The sequence below is a fragment of the Budorcas taxicolor genome, chromosome 1 (genome assembly GCF_023091745.1).
Source record: "Budorcas taxicolor isolate Tak-1 chromosome 1, Takin1.1, whole genome shotgun sequence".
NCBI classification, from domain to species: domain Eukaryota; kingdom Metazoa; phylum Chordata; class Mammalia; order Artiodactyla; family Bovidae; genus Budorcas; species Budorcas taxicolor.
Genome location: NC_068910.1, coordinates 90,837,012 through 90,857,444, shown reverse-complemented (window position 1 = coordinate 90,857,444; position 20,433 = coordinate 90,837,012). Strand labels below are relative to the sequence as shown.

The following is a 20,433-nucleotide window of genomic DNA, read 5'->3' as shown; positions in this document are numbered from 1 at the left end:
CTGTTGTTTTGTTCATTATGCGCATCTGGTCATTAGCAACTTTCAATATAGAGGAGTTTCATTTCATTCTGTAATGTAAGCCTGAACTCCTCACTCTGGCATGGACTCAGCAATGAAGTGATGGTAAAGTTATGTGTTTTGCACAGATGCCTCCACTGTGTGACCACAGATTACTTGGTTACATCACTATAATTTGAAGTTTGAAAAACTGTGCTTTTTTATCATTAAAGCCAAGGTGATCTGAACTTTTAACTTTTAACAGTTATACTCCAAGAAGTGATTCATAAATCAAATGTCACAATATAACTTATGAAGTTTGTATCTGACCTGAAAGTACAGACCAATTTGCTGCTCACAAGCAACGTTTCTCCAAAATAAGTTCAATTCTTTGGGGGAAAATTTAACAACTCAGAATGATTTTGGTGTGTGTAAAATTAAAACAAAGATGAAATTATTTTTGTGTCTTTTAATTGTTATTTCTGTACATTCCTGTAATTTTAACCTTCATAATTCAGTTTTTGCTATTAATAATTAAAGAGGCTCCCTAATTTACATCTGTAACAAATGGTAATTTTTAATTAAGGAGAGTGGTCTTTTAGATTTCAAAGTCTGATCTTTTTGCTGACATTTACCTCAGTTAGTTCAATTTATTTCTACATATATCAAGCATCTACAGTGTTATGAAGCATTGTGCTAGTCCTGAAATTTATGTGTAAACATGAACCTTGACCTCAAGGAGCTTATAGTCAGAGAAGGAGACAGGTAATCTTTAGTCACAGATACACCCACCCATATTTGATATAATGTTTATGGTGTCATGATACTTGAGAGTCCAGAGAAGGGAAAATTAGCCCAGTCTTATGGGTGATGGAATGTAAAGAAAGACTTCTTGACCTTTCCTAGTGGAAATGACCCATAAGCTGACTTTTCAGGAGGGTGGAATTTAGCTTGGGCAAGAAGAGTGGATAGGTTGTTTTGGCAGAGAAAGTCAGAATGAGAAGTTGGAGTACATTGAGGAGAATGTAAGAAATTCAGTGTTATTAGACAGTAAAAGTGGTAAAGATGAAGCTCTTGAGATAAATGTAAGCTTATCTCATGGAGACCCTGTAGTTCCTATAAAAGGAAGGTAGCTGAGTGAAGCAAGTTTAGAGGGAAATAACTCAAGAAGTAGAGACCCCTTAGAAGAAATTTACAGAGACCCGTTAGAAGAAATTTACAACCTCAGAAGAGACATGGAGAATATAAACCAGGCTGTGGGAGCAGGGATGACTGAGGAGAATATTCAAGAAACTATTTCGTTAAAATCATCCTTACGTGTTATATATTTGAATATGTGGAAAAGGTTCATTTAAGAGGTTATGGGAAGGTTGTTGGAAAGGAGAGAAGATATTAAATAATTCCAGCTTTCTATCTAAGATATCTTAAAGGTTAGTGATGCCATTAACTACATTAAGGAATACAGGGGGGAAGAGATCTCAGAGGCGTGGACATGGTGAAGTCAGTGCTCAATCTGTGGAGTTTGAGGAGCCCTCAAAAGGAGGCTGTTGGGCAGAGTTCAGGAAATACACATTAATAACTCATCATGGTGAAATAGTAAAGCCACCCATTTATTCAGTCAGAATATTTATCTATTTTTTAAATTTATTTATTTTAATTGGAAGCTAATTACTCTACAGTATTGTAGTGGTTTTTGCCATACATTGACATGAATCAGCCATGGGTGTACATGTGTTCCCCATCCTGAACCCCCCTCCCACCTGCTTCCCCATCCCATCCCTCAGGATCATCCCAGTGCACCAGCCCTGAGCACCCTGTCTCATGCACCAATAACCTATTATATATCTAGGTGAGATGGTATCAATACACAAAACCAAGTATCTGCCCTCATGGCAGCTCTACTCTAGAAAAGGTACAGTCTGAGAGAATGGATGAAATTGCCCAGAGTAAGTGGGGAAAAAAAGCTTTTATGCACACACACACACACACACACACACACGCACATGCACGCACACACACACACGCACACACAGTGGGCTAAAAGCAGAAATCAGTAAGAAGGGCAGCAATGAGTAAGAGGCACTACATAAGAAGAGCCCACCAAAGACAGGCCAGGAAGCGGAGAGAAGTAGGAGCTGAGACTAGTAATGTTTACATTGGCTGTGGTTTTCAGATGAAGGGCAGTGAGAAGTCTAAAGACTTAAGGATTGAAACATGGTTAGCATCATCAAAGTCAACAGGGAATTTTCTCAATTCCCTTGTAGTAATGTGGGCATAAGTAGATTTCAGTGAGATGCAGAGTAAATGGGAGTTGTAATGACTAATACTGAGTCCAGATTACTTTTCAAGAAGCTATGCTAAGCTATCAGTAGAGATAGGATTATAAATTTATGTAGAGCACCGGCTTAAGGGGAAAGTCTTTAGCCAAAAAGATATTTTATCATGATGTAGTTTGTCAAAAACTAAGCTCAATAGAAAAAATTGGGTGAAACAGACACAGAAGATGAAGGTCACAGAGGGCCAAGTTCCATGAAGCTAGCTAGGTGCTGGTAGAGTGATCCACATGGACTCTGAAACACCAGAGAATCAGAAGTCTGGATCAGGAATGAAAGTTGTGATGAATACAACAGGAGAGAAGTACCATCAAAGAGGACGATACAGGTTATGTAACTCCACTGCTTGGCCTTCACAGGAATAGGGTATTTTTGTTCAAGGGTTGAAGAGCAATGATTTATAGCTAGTGTTGGTGACCTGAAAGCAAGCTTCCCTTCTTCCACTGTAAGGAACTTCAGTGTAGGCTCCTTGGGAAATCAGATTTCTTTCAGGCAAAGTGGACGGTAGAGGAAGCTTTTGGGGGAGGAGAACAAAAGGGCATGTGGAAGGGTTTTGTTTTGTTTTGCTGTGCTCTGTTTTGATGTGTTTTGTGTCCAAAGGTTAGAATGGACAGGCTTTGGAGAGAAGTGAGCGGTTGAAAAATGGAACATTAGAAGCATCACCAAATTTAAAGCATATGGAAATAGTAATTCAGGAGACAGCAGTTACCAGGAGTGGCTTGATTTTTGAAGCTAGCAACAATGTCAGGCTTCTCAGATTCAGGGTTCCACAATGTAAATATGGTGTTGAAATGGAGGTTGGCATCTTGGTATCTAGGGAGTGAATCCAGGTTTGACTCTGTTTTGGTGGTTCAGTAAGACTGGGATTTTTTTTTCCTATCAATGCCTAATAATTCCTTCTTAGCTTACATAGGAACATACTACAATATCTCATGTGTTTTCACATCAACACTAGCAACTCCTAGTGTCCTAGTACACACTATTATAACTTTTTTTTTTTTTAAATAGAAACTAAAGCCTGAAATAATGGGAGATAACATAGTAGAGGATAAGACTGGAAGTCATGTCTGACTCCAGGTTTTGTTTCCCTTTTTTAAGGATGTTGATCTCAAGTGAATTTGAGATAGATAAGAACTTATGAGTAGAATCAATCTAAATCCCAGCTACTACCAGGAAAACAGCAGGGTTGTTATTTTTGTTTTCAATGCCTTATTCATTATTGTTATAAAATGTCCTCATTTATTCCTCATAAACACTAATGTTTCTCCATTCTGATTTATAGACATAGTGATACATTATACAATGAAAATGTACAGTGAGCTTCATATGTGCTTATTATATTTCATTACACAGAGGATATTCTGCCTTACTGTAGACCTACTTTTCCAACATCAAATAATCCCAGAGATCCTAGTTCTTCAAGTTCTATGTCATCAAGAGGATCAGGAAGCAGACAAAGAGAACAAGCAAATGTAGGTCGAAGAAATATTGCAGAGATGCAAGTTCTTGGAGGATATGAAAGAGAAGATAATAATGAAGAATTAGAGGTATCTGTAATTTTTTTCAAGTTTCCCAGTGTTAGACTAGTTTTTATATAAACCTCAAAGTTTAAAGCATTCATCAGTCTACAGAAATGTTACTATTTCATCACAAACCCTGTTAGTGATGACAGCAATTGAAAGTCTTAGAATTCAACGATTTTTCTTGAAATGTGTTCCAAAGTTTTAAATGGTAATAATGGTTTCTTTTTAGATATTAGGGTTCATCTTCAGATAGGATATTTGTATAACAAATATGTTGTTAGGGAATAAGAACTATTGATCTAGATAATTATAATTCACAGTATTACAATAGATTATAAAAATCCAGTAAAGTGATAGAGTTATAAAATGTGAGTGAGGGGTGTTTTGCCTATACTCTCTGCCATCTAGTGATCACTGGGATTAATCAGGATGATTTGGGCAATTACATTTCATCTTCATTCTTTTGAAAATGGGAACCTAATATTTAACACTGACCTTCCCAAATAGAGAACACTTCTTGAGTCAAAGATATCCTTTGTTGGAATCTATAGATAGTACTGTAAGGTAGAGTTGGCAGTAAGTCACATTATATTACAAAATCATCTCCTGTGTTTAAGACTGTTTTCATCATTCAATAAAAAGATAAGCTGAGGACAAATTTCTCTTCCTACAAAGAGATGTTATCTCAAGCAGATTGTTAGTAGAGTGTTAAACTATAACTTTTTATAATAGAAGATGAAAAATTATAATTAATTATGTCTAATTGAATTTGCTGTTATGCCCAATGTATTTTTATTTTATTTCCTTTTGCACATGCTGTTAGAAAAGTTATTTTTCAGGTTTTTGGTTTAGTTTTTGTTTTGTTTTTAGAAGAGCCCTTTGAGGGCACAAAAAGTCAATACAGGCAACCAGCTACTTGAAACCAATAAAAATTGAGCTATCATGTTGAGTTGAGGCTGGGGGGTAGAAAACTTGGCTGCTCTTGTTCCCCTCCCTGTGCCGCACTTCGTAATCCCCAGACACCAGGTGGAACACAGTTTACTACTCGTTAGAGAGCTACTGGATTTGCTGTCAAAACCAGCCAAAGTTGATGTATGAATATGTTGCCATGAGCACTTTTCAGTTGTATGCTAGGGAACGAATGAAGAAACAATGTAATAATAAAAGCATGAAATAAATACGAAGTAGGACAACACTCTAAGATTTATTTAAAATTTAACAGGAACTTATCTCTTACAGGAAACTGAAAGCTGAAGACAACCAGAGAGGATTAAGAGATCTAATGTGAAAGTTATCACTCAAGATGCCTTGTGTCAGATGACATAAGACGCCAGATAAAATGTTCAGTGCAATCAGAGTGTACAAATTGTCGTTTTCATTCCTCTTATTGGAATACCATTTCTAAATTTTACTGAGGTTTTATCATTGTTATTTGATCCCTGTCCCTAGGAAGAACCTCCCTATTCCCCTCACTGTGGGAACACATCATTTCACCTTGCTTCCGGCAAGGGAAGTGTTTGACTTTTTGCTTCAGTCATCAGCCAACAGGAGAGAACAAAACAGTTCTTTAGCATTTTGCCCCTGAGATATGGCATTGCACTGCTTATATACCAAGCCAATTTACTGATCAAAGATACAAAGTTGACTAATCAACTTCAAGTCAAGGGCTCTAAAGATATAATCTTTCTATAACCAACTGCTAATGCAAACTAAAACATAACTTCATTTTAACATGATTTTAAAATCAGTCTTTCATACCACTCTCTGCAGGGAGAAAAAAAAAACAAAACATAGCAAATGCGGGACAACCATAATCAATTTGAAGGGGGTAGAAACATTGTAAATATATACTCTTTGCAACCCCTGGTGGTACTTTATTTTGTCTTCATTTCAATCGCTGAAGTATATTCTTATCGGAAACTTACTTTTGGATAAGTAGGGGTAAGCCAGTTGGATCTCTGGTTGTCTAGTCATTGTCATAAGTCAGCCCAGCAAAAACCTTGTTCTATTTTTCAATCAAAAAGCAATTATAAATGCATATTACCAACAAATGGATGTTTTTAATGACCAATTGAACAGGACATCCCCATCTTAACTGGCCTGAATTTCTTCTGGTAATGTCAGTTCAACTTTCGGAAGTGCCACTTAAGGAAGTTTGATTTTTGTTTTTGTAATGCACTGTTTTTAATCTTTTTTTTTTTTTTTTGGTTTTAAAAGCACAATCACTAAACTTTATTTGTAAACCATTGTAACTATTAACCTTTTTTGTCTTATTGAAAAAAAAAAATGTTGAGAAGCGTTTTTAACCTGTTTTGTTAATGCTCTATGTTTGTATTTGGAATATTTGAATGATGACAGATGGTGAAGTAACGTGCATACTTTATTGTGGGCCATGAATGCAACGGTTCTTACTTTTCCTGGACTTAAAGAAAAAAAGGTTTAAGTTTGTTATGGCCATTGGTTAAACTTAGAATTTCCTTATAAGCTCAAATGGAGGCATTACTTGCTTTGAATTGCCAAATGATGTCCTCTGATTGTAGGTTTTTATGACCCTTTTTTTTTCATTATATAAATTTCATTGACTTTATAATCGGTGCTATTTGAAGAAAAAAAGTACATTTATTCATTTATAGGTGTCAGTCCTGACCCCACCCCCCTAGCCCTGCCATCCCCCCAGAAAACAAAGCCAAACAAAACTGAACCACAAAAAAAAAGCTGGTTTTCACCAAAAACTAAATGTGTTCACTTAGATAATTTGAAATTTACATAGAAAAGGTGTGCAGTACTAAGGGAACAATCCATGTGATTAATGTTTTCATTATGTTCATGTAAGAAGCCTCTTATTTTTAGCCATAATTTTGCATACTGAAAATCCAATAATCAGAAAAGTAATTTTGTCACATTATTTATTAAAAATGTTCTCAAATACATCATTCTTCCTTGTGTTGATTTCTTTTTTTTCCATTGTGTGATCAAACTTATTCCATTTAATCACAAAGTTGTGCTGTCTTAACATTTCATAGTATATTATCAAATGAGTAAAAATTCTCCTTTATGAATAGCCAGGTTTTACTTATAAGGAAAATTTCTCCTTTTACTCTTCTAAAATTAAAGATACAAAGTGAATCATAAACAAATAGTCATTTAATCAGAGAGTAACTTTTAATTATTATTAAGCATGTATTAAAATGTTTATGTGTATGTGCCTGAATTTCAGTTAACTTATTTCTGAAATGGTCAGGATTCAACTATGATAGATATGATTTGTAAACTTTGAGCCACTGAAGTTTTATCAACAAGAAAATTATATGAATCCAAAATACTTATCAGTAATTATCTGCTTTATTGTTCCAAATTTATGTAAAATTCTGACAATTCAATAACCTCTCATGTACCAAATTGCATATTATTGTTCATTAGATTAGAGTCAGCATATTCAATTATTCACCTTTGGAGGAATGAAATGAGCATTTTGTCTTAGAAGTTCCAACAGAATCTACTGAAAATTTTTTTCCTGTGACTTATGTACTGCTAAATTTTTTGTTGGCCACAATTTGAAAATATGGGAAAAAAGTTAAAAAGGGGGATAATAATTTGAAATTACTTTTACAAAAATGAAGCAATCACCAGAATCTACATAAAGATGAAAAGGTTCATAGGTCAAGAAGTCAGTTTCCAAGCTATATCGAGGGAAAAAAATTGGAGAGAGACGTTTGAAGGTGTAATTTTTCTTTTGCTGAGTTGACTAAAAGTAACTTACTCTCTCTTTATGGTGAATGATACACATTTAAGTTATGTGTATAATTATACACATATAAATTATGTGTATCAGAGATCCTGGGTTTGAATCCCAGTTTTGTCATGGGCTATGTTTCCTTGGACATATTACTATGTTACTTAACCTCTAAGTTTCAGGTACTTCACCTGTAAACTCAATAATACCTACCTCATGTAGATGTCATGATTCAGCGAATTCATGTGTATAACATGGACTCTGTAAAGCCCCAAAACAATACAGGATATTGTTGTATTTATGAACTGAAAACATTGCACACTTGCTATCTTCACTTTTCACACATAATTTTTCGCAAAACTTGCAAAGAAGTTTTTTTAACAAGGTCAAAAAATAAGTGTGGTTCAAGGATAGGGTGGTTCCATTTCTAGTGAGTAAAATTCACTGTCAAATACCTAATCATGGAATAAATTCTTAGTGTTTCTCCTCGTTTCCTTGCTTTTGAATTCTGGAGGGTGAGGATACGACATTTTCAGCACATACTTCACAATTCAGAGGTACAAGCACGTCATTTGAGGTCTCAGTGACTAGACTTAGTGTCTCTTTTGGGCTGCTTTTCTATCTAATTGAAGAAAATACTGTCTTAGTTCCAGAGCAACTCAGTTATGTCTTTCTTGGTCATTCCATATATGTAGTCTGGATTTTCTCTCTTTCCACTCTACAGGGTCAATCAAAATTTCAAATAGTACCTAATTTCATGGGTAGAAAGTGTGGGAGTTCAGATGGTAGACGCCTTGGCAATAGTTCATAGATTAAATTTTTCCCACAATTAGTTAGACATGGCTAGGTTTAATCCCTTGCAGGTAAGGAAACCAAGATTTTGAAAAACTAAAAAAATGTGATGAAACTCTCAATAGAGAGTCATAACCAGAGTGCAGATATAAATTCAACTTTAAAACTCCTTCTCATTCCAGGAAACAAAACTGCCCCTTAACAATTAGAAACTTGATAACAAAATCTAGAAACAATTCCTTTGTTTCCTTAATTATAACAGAATCGGGGAAAATGGTGTCTTTGCTGGGAGTGGGAAGATGAGTGGATGCTAAATGTTCTCTGCTGTTGGCACCAAACATTTCAAAGCTCCATCATCTTAGCTTGTGTGCTCAGTCACTTCAGTCATGTCTGACTCTTTGGGGCCCCATGGACTGTAGCCCACCAAGCTCTTCTGTCCATGGGATTCTCCAGGCAAGAATACTGGAGTGGGTTACCATTCTGTCCTCCAGGGGATCCTCCTGACCCAGGGATTGAGCCCACGTCTCCTGCGTTGCAGGCGGAGTCCTTACCACTCAGCCACCAGGGGAACCCATTATCTTTAATTAATATATAAATCTCAAGGTATTGTTTAGAGTCCAAAGGCTTTTTTCTTTGGCCATGTTATGTGGCATGTGGAACTTCCCCAAACAGGGACAAAACCCATGGCCCCTGCAGTAGATACCAGGAGTCACTGGACTACCAGGGAAGTCCCAAAGGCCATTTTTTAAAATAAGAAATTATAAATTAATTTCTTATAACTTCTTATAAGTTATTTTCTGAAACAACAGCAAGTGTGTGTGGATACATACAGAGATAGATACAGGTTTATATAGATATATATACAGGGTATGAATCCCATATTAACATTCCCCAAATTAAAGGACTTTAATAATCTGACTAAAAACCAACTGAACTTTCCAAGAACACATACTTTTGTTTTTTCAAAATAACTTGGGACACTACTCAAGGTCATACAACATCACTTTTTAAGTCAGGTTTTTTAATTGCTTTGCTTAACCCAGTAATCCCTTTGCTCCCACTTCAGCCTCTCTGTGGGAATGAGAAATATTTTGGAGAGGTTTTAACTCTTCTTTTAATCTGTCTTTTTTTTAATGGGCTGAGACATTTTTTGTAAGTAAAATATTTTACCATTTTGAATGTTTGAATACTTTGGGGAAAAATAAATCAAGAAAAATAATAAGTTACTTTGACTAATAATACACCTATGCATAGGATTAGCATGTATTTGGAAGTTAATATATTTTACCTGGATGATTTACTATCAACCACCATTAATTAAGCCCCACATGTTTCAAGTGTGCATAATTAAGCAATCATTTTGAATAAACTTGATTTCTTATCTTGTATATAGGGTGCCAAAAATATGACTACTGGGCTATTAAAAAAAAACAATCACCTTCTACAATGTAATCAAAAGAGTTTGATTAAGTCACTTATATACTCAAGCTTTCTACCCTGATTTCAATCTAGGCATTCATTTATTGGTTCAGCAGTCTACTGAGCATCTACTACGTACTAAGAACAAAGATGAATAAGCTCCAGAAATGCTTTCTGAGAAAGTAATGGGAGGCAAGTACACACCCACCAGAGTGTGAACAAGGTAATGAAAGTATTTACATGGTTATTTAGTCCGTTCAAGCAGCTGTAACAAAAATGCCTTGGACTGAGCAGCTTATAACCAACAAAAATTTATTTCTCACTGTTCTGGAGGCTGGAAAGTCCAAGAATGAGGCACGTACAAATTTGCTTCCTGGTTCATGGACTATGTTCTGATATGGCAGAAGAGGAAAGGGTATTCTCTTTGAGGTCTTTTTTGTGAAAGAACTAATCCCATTCATGAGGAACTACCCTATGACTTAATCACGTCCTGAAGGCCCTACCACCGAATACTGGGTTTAAACATATAAATTTGGGGGGACACAAATTCACAATTGCTTTATTTTATATTTAATTTCTCTCTTTTGTATACAGAGAGTATCAGTAATGATGCTTCTGAACACAGAGATATATATATATATATATATATATATATATATATATATATATACAAAACATAAAATCTAATTCAATGTGGCTCAGCACTGAAAAAATTGTGGTGTAATAGAACTGAAAAAGCACAACAAAAGTGCTCTCAGCAGACACGGTTCAGTCACGACTCCAACTCTTTCTGTAAATGTCTTTGCTCTACGTTATTTTCTTTCTCCAGCTGTTATAATGATGGTCATTAATAGATCAAGCCTCAAGGCACACATGATAATATTCAAAGGCCAAGAGACAAAAGCAAGAAAAGTCAGTGCTCTCCCAAAAGGCATCCCAGTGATCTTAATTGTTACACATGTGCGTTCCAGGATGAATTCTGTGTCTAGAGAAATACCAAGTGCTGTTTGGCTCAAGTCTATATTCCTGTAGACTCATTGAGACTTCCACTGGAGTGTATTGAATGTATTAACTCTGAAGTACATGGTCTGTTTGTTGAGGAGAATGGATAATGGAATACATTCAACAATTAACAACATACACATTCTTGTTCATACATTTTGCAATGAGTCTGTGCTCTAGCTTTTATACATAGCTTATATAGTAATGATTTTAAATGACTGCAAATCTTTTGGACACTGCTCTCATCAGGAGGCAAAGTTTATTTTTCAACCCTTTCATGATAAAATTATGACTACCTCAACCAATAAAGGAGAGTTACTGGCTTTAGAGTTTAGCTCCTTAGGTCCATGCAGCTTCCCTTTGGTTTTTGAACATTTGCTCTGTAGAAACTTGCTCTTAGAAACCAGCCACCTAGAAAGGTCTAGTGTCAGTCATCAGTCTCAACTGAGGCCGGATTTAGTGCCTGTCATAGGAAGTCTGATGATTGCAATACATTTGAGTCACACCCAGACACTTAACAACATCCCGGCTGGGGTCCTGGATTTCATGGAGCAGTTGTGAAGACATCCCAATCCAATCCTTCCCAGTTCTGCTTTGAATGTCTGACCTGCATAATAAAATCAATACTACTTTCTTTACGCATAAAGTGAGTTTGAGGTGATTTGTTACACAGCAGTATATAATCAGACTACTTATTGTCTTTAGTGAGTAGGAAATCCATAACCTTAGGAAAAAAGAAGATCTGAAAATAAAAGGAGTTTGCCAGGCATTTAAGCAACAGCCTGTGTTTTGAAAGGGGATGATGTTGATTATGAAATAGGATGATGGTAAGCAAAACCCTTGTGTTACATGTCAGTGTCACCCTTAATGATCCTAGGAGTATGTTCAGTTCAGTTCAGTCACCCAGTCATGTCTGTCTCTGCGATCCCATGGACTGGAGCACAACAGGACTCCCTGTCCATCACCAATTCCCAGAGCTTACTCAAACTCATGTCCATAGAGTCAGCAATGCCATCCAACCATCTCATCCTCTATCATCCCCTTCTCCTCCTGCCTTCAATCTTCCCCAGCATCAGGGTCTTTTCCAATGCGTCAGTTCTTCCCATCAAGTGGCCAAAGTATTGGAGTTCAGCTTCAGCATAAGTCCTTCCAATGAATATTCAGGACTGATTCCCTTTAGGATGGACTGGTTGGATCTCCTTGCAGTCCAAGGGACTCTCAAGAGTCTTCTCCAACACCACAGTTCAAAAGCATCAATTCTTTGGTGCTCAGCTTTCTTTATAGTACAACTCACACCCACACATGACCACTGGAAAAACCATAGCCTTGACTAGATGGACCATTGTTGGCAAAGTAATATCCCTGCTTTTTAATATGCTGTCTAGCTTACTCATAGCTTTTCTTCCAAGGAACAAGTGTCTTTTAATTTCATGGCTGCAGTCACCATCTGCAGTGATTTTGGCGCCCAACGAAATAGTCTACCACTGTTTCCATTGTTTCCCCATCTATTTGCCATGAAGTGATGGGACCAGATGCCATGATCTTCATTTTCCGAATGTTGAGCTTTAAGCCAACTTTTTCACTCTCCTCTTTCACTTTCATCAAGAGGCTCTTTAGTTCTTCCTCACCTTCTGCCATAAGGGTGGTGTCATCTGCATATCTGACCTTATTGATATGTCTCCCAGCTATCTTGATTCCAACTTATGCTTCATCCAGCCCAGCATTTCTCATGATGAACTCTGCATATAAGTTAAATAAGCAGGGTGACAATATACAGCCCTGACGTACTCCTTTCCCAATTTGTATGTTGTCCATCTGTAAATAATATTCTGCTCCAAATAGTCACATTGAGTGACTGATTCTTGGGCATTACTTTATAAACCAGAAGTGTGGTGGTCCTTCATATTTGCATGTGGCAAAGATGCTATAGGAGGCTTTGAATAGATTCTGAAATTTAGACAACTCCTGCCAATAAACAGGACCTAAATCGTTCATGATAATCATCTTTGCTATTGGTTTCTCTTCCTACCTTTAATCTTGTTTTCTATTCCTTATGACTTCACCAAGGCAAGGAAAATGAATACATATAGGACTATATTCATTTTTAATCTCCTTTAATATGGATAATGGCATCATAGGGAAAATATTAAGGTTAAAGCATGGATGCATGATGTCACTTCAGTCATGTCCAACTCTTTGTGACCCTATGGACTGCAGCCTGCCAGATTCCTTTGTCCATGGGATTTTCCAGACAAGAATACTGAGTGGATTTCCATGCCCTCCTTCAGGGGATCTTTCTGACCCAGGGATTAAAACCACATCTCTTTTGTCTCCTCCATAGACAATCAGGTCCTTTATCACTAGTAGGTGTGTGAAAGTCACCAGTTGAGGTGCATGAAAGTCACCTTCCCTTTTATGGGAAGCCCATAAAAGTTAGTATTATAGAGTATTTCCCTGCTTCTTTAAAATTTTTATGAAATTTTGCAGTTTACAATGTATGGATTGGTCAAAAAGTTTGTTAGGGCTTTTCACTAACATCTTATGAAAAACCTGAATGAACTTTTTGGCCAATCCAAAGTACGTATGAAAACATTATCTTCACTACAACATTAAATATTAGTTTATATATGAGATAATAAAGGGTCAGGGTGGTTGTTACTGATCCTTCTGGGTTGGGCTCCAATGAAGATCCTCCTTCCGGGTGTCATTTGACCGAATAAAATGAGTTTGGTTAGAAGCAAAGGAAAATCTTAATCTCTGTTTAGAGAATGGAGAGGTGCAGGCTCCCTCTCTATGCTTCCCCAGACAGACAGTGAGCCGAGTTGCAGCACAGGACATGAGTGGCATGCTCCCTCGTGGCCGTGTCTGACCCTCTACAACCCCACAGACTGTACCCTGCCAGACTTCTCTGTCCATGGAATTTTCCAGGCAAGAATTCTGGAGTGGGTTGCCATTTCCTCCTCTGTGGCATCTTCTGACCCAGAGATCAAACCCATGTCTCCTGCACCTGGCAGGCAGATTCTTTACCACTATGCCACTGGGATATCCCTCATCAAAGAAGGGGAGTGGGGTTCTCGTGGGGCAGGCACACCTACTCTGCTCAGGCTCCAGATCCAGCAGTGCTGAACATAGCGTCTCCACACCTGGCCCACCTCCACCATCATCTTGAATTGAGTGTCTCTTCCTGCGTAACTTCTTCACACACTCCCTGAGCAGAGGTACCAGTGTTGCCCTATTGAACCAGGAATTCTGCTCTGAAGGGCCAGGGTCAAGGCCTCTGCAGTGCGGCACCCTATGAGCAAGTGAGATTGGACTAAGCACCCAAGAAAAAAAAATAAAGTTCAATTCAGTTGAGTCGCTCAGTCGTGTCCGACGCTTTGTGACCCCATGGACGGCAGCACGCCGGGCCTACCTGTCCATCACCAACTTCCAGAGTTTACTCAGACTCATGTCTATTGAGTCGGTGATGCCATCCAACCATCTCATCCCCTGTTGTCCCCTTCTCCTCCTGCCTTCAATCTTTCCCAGCATCAGAGTATTTTCCAATGAGTCAGTTCTTTGCATCAGGTGCCCAAAGTATTGGAGTTTCAGCTTCAACATCAGTTCTTCCAATGAATATTTAGGACTGATTTCCTCTAGGACGGACTGGTTGGATCACCTTGCAGTCCAAGGGACTCTCAAGAGACTTCTCCAATACCACAGTTAAAAAGCATCAATTCATTGGCACTCAGCTTTCTTTATAGTTCAACTCTCACATCCCTACATGACCACTGGAAAAAACAAAGCATTGACTAAATGGACCTTTGTTGGCAAAGTAATGTCTATGCTTTTTAATATGTTGCCTAGATTGGTCATAAATTTTCTTTCAAGGAGCAAGTGTCTTTTAATTTCACGGCTTCAGTCACCATCTGCAGTGATTTTGAAGCCCCTCAAAAGGTTAGACTTTATTTTGGTACCTAGATTCCCCAGGAATTGTTAATAGACTTTGCCAGTGAAAAATCTCTCCTCTGTTTTTGGTCCTGTTCCTCATTCTTGAGAGTCAAAGGTGCATACATCTTCTGCACTGCCACTTGCTGATTTGAAGGGACATAATAACTGTGGGTAAAGGAGCAGAATTTCTCCCCAGCCATCTTCAGACATGTCTGGTGGTCATCAGACCTTAGCACTAACTGTTTGTATCCCAGAGGGACCATTGTTTGTCAAAAATTTTGGAGAGAAAGAATACCAGATAATTTAGGATGCATGGCCCAAGTATCAACAAGAGTAATGGTCACATGTCAAATTTTTCCTAAAAATGAAGGCTTCTAGGTCTTTGGCCACAGGAAAAGTATACACTGATGTTGAGGCTAGCTACTGGAGCTGAATATTTTTTCAGGTTTTTAGAGGCACCCGGGCTCCTGGCTGGAAGAGGTGGAGGGCCAGGTTGGTGGGTGTGGGTAGCATCTGTTTACCATATTCTGTGAGAGCTTTCAAGGTTTCTCCTACCTGGAGGGCACACTTGAGTTGTTCCAATTTTGAAAGGGCTAAGTTGACCCTTCTCTTAAGTTTGAGGAATGAGTCTGCCATCCTTGAGTTCAAATGCCCTAAACTTTAACTTATTCCTTGAGGCTAACTGCATGTGGAGCAGGACAATCAGAAAAAAAAAACAGAACTTAGGCCCATTGGCATGCCAACTTTCCCCATCTCCCAGGGCTAGACTGAGTTACGTAGGAAGATGAGATGTTTGGGGGTCAGAGGTAATACCTGATAAATTTCCAGTTCTACAGGAGGCACCCTAAAATGGGCTATTCTTCAGTTTGGAGGGTGTTTGTTTCCTGTACCTTGAATATTCTGTTTTCAGGGCATAGGATTTGAAGCTGAGCGCCGAAGAATTGATGCTTTTCAACTGTGGTGTTGAAGACTCTTGAGAGTCCCTTGGACTGCAAGGAGATCCAATCAGTTCATTCTAAAGGAGATCAGCTCTGGGTGTTCTTTGGAAGGACTGATGCTAAAGCTGAAACTCCAGTACTTCGGCCACCTCATTCGAAGAGTTGACTCATTGGAAAAAACTCTGATACTGGGAGGGATTAGGGGCAGGAGGAAAAGGGGACAACAGAGGATGAGATGGCTGGATGGCATCACCAACTCAATGGATGTGAATTTGAGTAAACTCCGGGAGTTGGTGATGAACAGGGAGGCCTGGCGTGCTGTGATTCATGGGGTCACAAAGAGTCAGACACGACTGAGTGACTGAACTGACTGAACTGAACTGAGAGGGTGCTTGAAGTGATTTGTTCGCATGCGAATGCCACAAGGTTTGACCCAAGTAAGATTTCCCATTCGTGAAATGTGGAACCAGCACAAAATGATTAATGGAGTCCTCAAAAGACCAAAATAGAAGGCATCCAAACAGTGTAGGCTCTGATACAGATGGGGGTTATTCGGTTACTGGATTCATAACAGTGTGTGCTTGAGATAGTCCCTACTTGGTCAGAACATCCCACCAGAGGTTAGATGAGACGCTTCCGGGCCAGAACAGCTGAGCCACGTTAGTTCCGGACTTACTGTGTTCATTAAGTGGAGCGACGGCCTGCGGCAGGGTTTTCTCTTTCCACTTCCCTCCACGTGAGGGCTAAAAGCACTAGGAATCCCCAAGGTGTACTCTGCAGATCTCCAGGGCAGCTGGTATTCTGTGCTGATACCTGGAGGAGAGCCTGTGGAACCTCAGGCAAGGTTGATGAAGAATCACCCGAGGGTTGCTTCACAAGCGGAGGGGGAAAGGAACGATAATGGGGTTTCTGGTCTTGTGAGGGGCTCTCTGGGCTCCCCCACTTTACTTCAGAGAAATTAGCACTGACCTGAAGAGGACAAGTTCACAGACCTACTTTGGGACCCTTTCACACTGGTGTCCCCAGTGCCTTTTCCGGAACTCAGATTGAGTGCCGTCATTCCGTTTTGTCAGCTGGTCTTCATTACCTGGGCTAGTTCCCAGTGTTGCCTCTTGTTTCAGAGGGCTGACCAGTTTTCTTTACCAAACTGAAAGGGAGGATGGAGAGCACTACTACCAATCCCCGGAGCCTGGTGAGGACAGGAGAAAGCCCTGGTGTGGCTCCTATTGCCTTGTCAAGAGGATGGAACTCCTGGTGACAGCACAAGCAAGGCTGCCACGGCTCCCTCTTGTCCACAGGCCCCCTCTGTCCCCAGGTGTCTGGTCCTGCAAGGAGGCTAGTCGGAGGTCGGCACATGTGAGTTTCAGTCAGCCATCCCCAACTCTGCCACAGTGTGATCCCCTCAAAGCGGGGGCAGTTCAGACCACTCTGGGTGCTTCTTTGTGTATGCACCACTCCTGGGTATCAAGCTGGAAAGAGCTGCCCTAAATTTGGCTAAAGACTGCTGCCATTTCATCCTTTAGAGGCAACTACCTCAAAGACCAAGGTCAGCCATGCTCATACAAACCTCCCAAAACCTCTGCTATCCTCCCCCTGAAGCTGGGGCCTAGTGGATAGGTACAGGCATAAAGGTCATGGTCCATTCCATCTGGGGTGTCAGAATTTTGTTACTGACCCTTTCAAGTTGGGCCTCAACAACTGTCCTTATGTCTGGTATCATTTGACCATATGGCGTCAGTATTATAACTAGTCTTGTATAGTTGTTTATGAACTATCAGGTGTTACCACCTCTGCATGAATTTACCTAAAACTTGGTACCCTCTTATGTTCCATGTTAAGAACATTGGTCAATTAAAAAATGGTGATGTAATTGACATACAACATTATATTAGTTGTGTACAGCATAATAGTTTGAGATTTGTATGTATTTGGAAATGATCATCATAATAATTCTACTTAACATCTGTCAACATAATTATTAAAAAATGTGTTTTTTTGATGAGAACTTTTAAGATTTACTCTCTTAGCAGCTTTCATATATGTGACACAATATTATTAACTATAGTCACCATGTTGCACATTACATCACCTTGATATTTAGTTTATCACTTGAAGTTTATTCCTTTAGATCACTTTCACTGGTTTTGTCCCCTCAACCCACTCATCCCCCTGACCCCACCCCACCCCAGAGCTCTTCTCGGCATCTATGAGCTAGTTTTTGTTTGCCTCCTTTAGATCCCACTTGTAAATGAGGTCGTATGGGATTAGCTACTGAGTGGCTAGGAAGGATGAGGGTGACAGGATCTGCAGTTTGAGTGACATAGAGGTTGTGTGTCCAAATGGTATGTTAAGGACCCCATGCACAGGTCTTCAGGAAGAGGAGAAAGAGGAGGGTATCTACAGAGGGCCAGTAGCAGTGGCCAAGGCTGGCAGTCCCTGGAATTAGCAGGTGGGCTTCCATTCAAGTCTTCTGCTGTTCTGACCTTATTTTCTAATTTTTAAACTGGAATATCTTGATAGGGTTGCTGCATCTCTAGACCTTGGCAGAAGAGTTATTGAGGCCCGGGTTCCATGCCAGAAGCCCACATCACTCCTTACTCTCTAGAACCCACCCAAAACATGATGTGTCCTCATATTCAGTGTCAAGAGGCCATGTTTGGTTCTCTTTCTCTGGATGAATGAGAGTCCCCGTCCCCTACCCTATCTCCTATGCATAGTTCTGGAGGAGGAACTAGGATTCTGCTTTGTCTCAGAGGTATTATTATTACTTTTCTTGCTAAATTGCTTTCCCTTTGTTTCTACATGCCCTTACTTCCTTAATTAATAATTGCTTGTGCCTACTTTTTGGAAATCAGGAGAGGCCTAGGAGACTAAAACTTTTGTTTTCTGCAAGAAACAGGGGACATGGAGGGATTTTGTGCACAGGAGGGCCCCCTTAGGGTCCTGCTTGGTTTCAAGTCCTCCTTTTCTTTGGCACTCCTCACTCTAAAAGGGAACAGGAGTGATGCAAGAAAGGGCACCACTTTTGAGGCAATGGGGTCATAGAGTTTTAGGATGCAAACTGCCGATTATTCCTATTAAAGGGTTGATGGTCTTTTGGAAAGTTCCTATAAATAATATAATAAATATTGAATAATCATAATATGAGTAAAGCTGTCTGCCTGGTTGAGAATCTCTGGGGATAGTTTTTGTTGTTGTTTTTCAGTTGCCAAGTTGTGTCTGACTCTTTGCAACCCCATGAAAGTCAGCACGCTAATGTCCTGTGTCCTTAACTATCTGCTGGAGATTGCCCAAATTCATGTCCATTCAGTCAGTGATTCTATCTAATCATCTTATTCTCAGCTGCCCCTTTCTCCTTCTGCCCTCAATCTTTCCCAGCAACAGGGTCTTTTCCAATGAATCAGCTATTGGCATCAGGTGGCCAAAGTATTGGAGCTTCAGCTTCAGAATCAGTCCTTCTAATGAATATTCAGGGTTGATTTCCTTTAGGATTGACTGGTTTACTCTCCTTGCTGTCCGAGGGACTCTCAAGGAGATGGAATTCTCAAGCACCAAAATTCAAAAGCATAAATTCTTGGTGTTCAGCCGTCTTTATGGTCCAGCTCTCATGACTACTGCATGTCATGACTAGCCCATACGTGACTACTGCAAAAATCATAGCTTTGACTATACAGACATTTGTCAGCAGGGTTGGGAAGATCCCCTGGAGAAGGAAATGGTAACCCACTCCAGTATTCTTGCCTGGAGAACCCCATGGACACAGGAGCCTGGTAGGCTACAGTCTATGGGGTCGCACAGAGTTGGACATGACTGAGCGACTTAACTTCACTTCACTAGGTTTGTCATACATAACTTTCTTTCCCAGGAGAAAGTTTCTTTTAATTCCATGGCTGTAGTAACCATCCACAGTGATTTTGGAGCCCAGGGAAATAAAATCTGTCACTGATTCCACTTTTTCCTCTTCTATCTGCTGTGAAAGGTTGGGACTGGATGCCATGATCTTAGATTTTTGAATGTTGAATTTTAAGTCAGCTTTTTCACTCTACTCTTTCAAGAGGCTCTCTAGTTCCTCTTCATGTTCTGCCATTAGAGTAGTATCATCTGCATATATGAAGTTGTTGATATTTTTCCATACAGTCTTGATTCTAACTTGTGATTCATCCACCCCAGTATTTTTCATGATGTACTCTGCATTTAAGTTAAATAAGCAGGGTGGCAAAATACAATCTTGTCATACTTCTTTCCCATGTTTGATCCATGCTAATGAAGATAATGGAATGGTAACTGGTCATGTTAATCTAGGCAGCAAGCTCAGTGGAAGGTAAGGTGTTTCTAAACTGTGGGTGGGGATAATGCTTGGTTTACACTGTCAAGTAGAGCAAAACTCCTTGAGAGTAGGAATTTGTATAAATTTTGTACACTGTACTTAGAAGAAAACTATTGAGCACTCTCAGTAAGTATATTTTGATAACTGAGTCACCAGCTGTACTCAGTACAGGCAATCTCAAGGGATAATCTATGAAAAAAAAACAACAACTTGTTTTTAACCTGATTTATTTTTCTCTATATCATTTTCACACTACCTTTATATATACATATTTTTGGGTTTTGTGTAGTAAATTTTGATTTATTCAATACATACATGTACCTATAACTGATCCATGTTGATATACAGCAGAAACAGACACAGCATTGTAAAACAATTATCCTCCAACTAAAAATAAATAAATTTAAAAAGTGTAAAAAAACTGAAGCGTATTAAAATT

General features: G+C 39.1%; 1 protein-coding gene across 1 annotated transcript in view; it reads left to right on the top strand.

Moving 5' to 3' along the window:
- ROBO1 (roundabout guidance receptor 1) overlaps positions 1 to 5,141 on the top strand; it is a 448,749-nt gene extending 443,608 nt beyond the window's left edge. The window contains exons 29-30 of the mRNA XM_052649948.1: positions 3,684 to 3,877; positions 5,076 to 5,141. Coding sequence (XP_052505908.1) covers positions 3,684 to 3,877; positions 5,076 to 5,141 — 260 coding nt within the window. The remainder of the gene's footprint in view (positions 1 to 3,683; positions 3,878 to 5,075) is intronic.
- Positions 5,142 to 20,433: the final 15,292 nt, after the last annotated feature.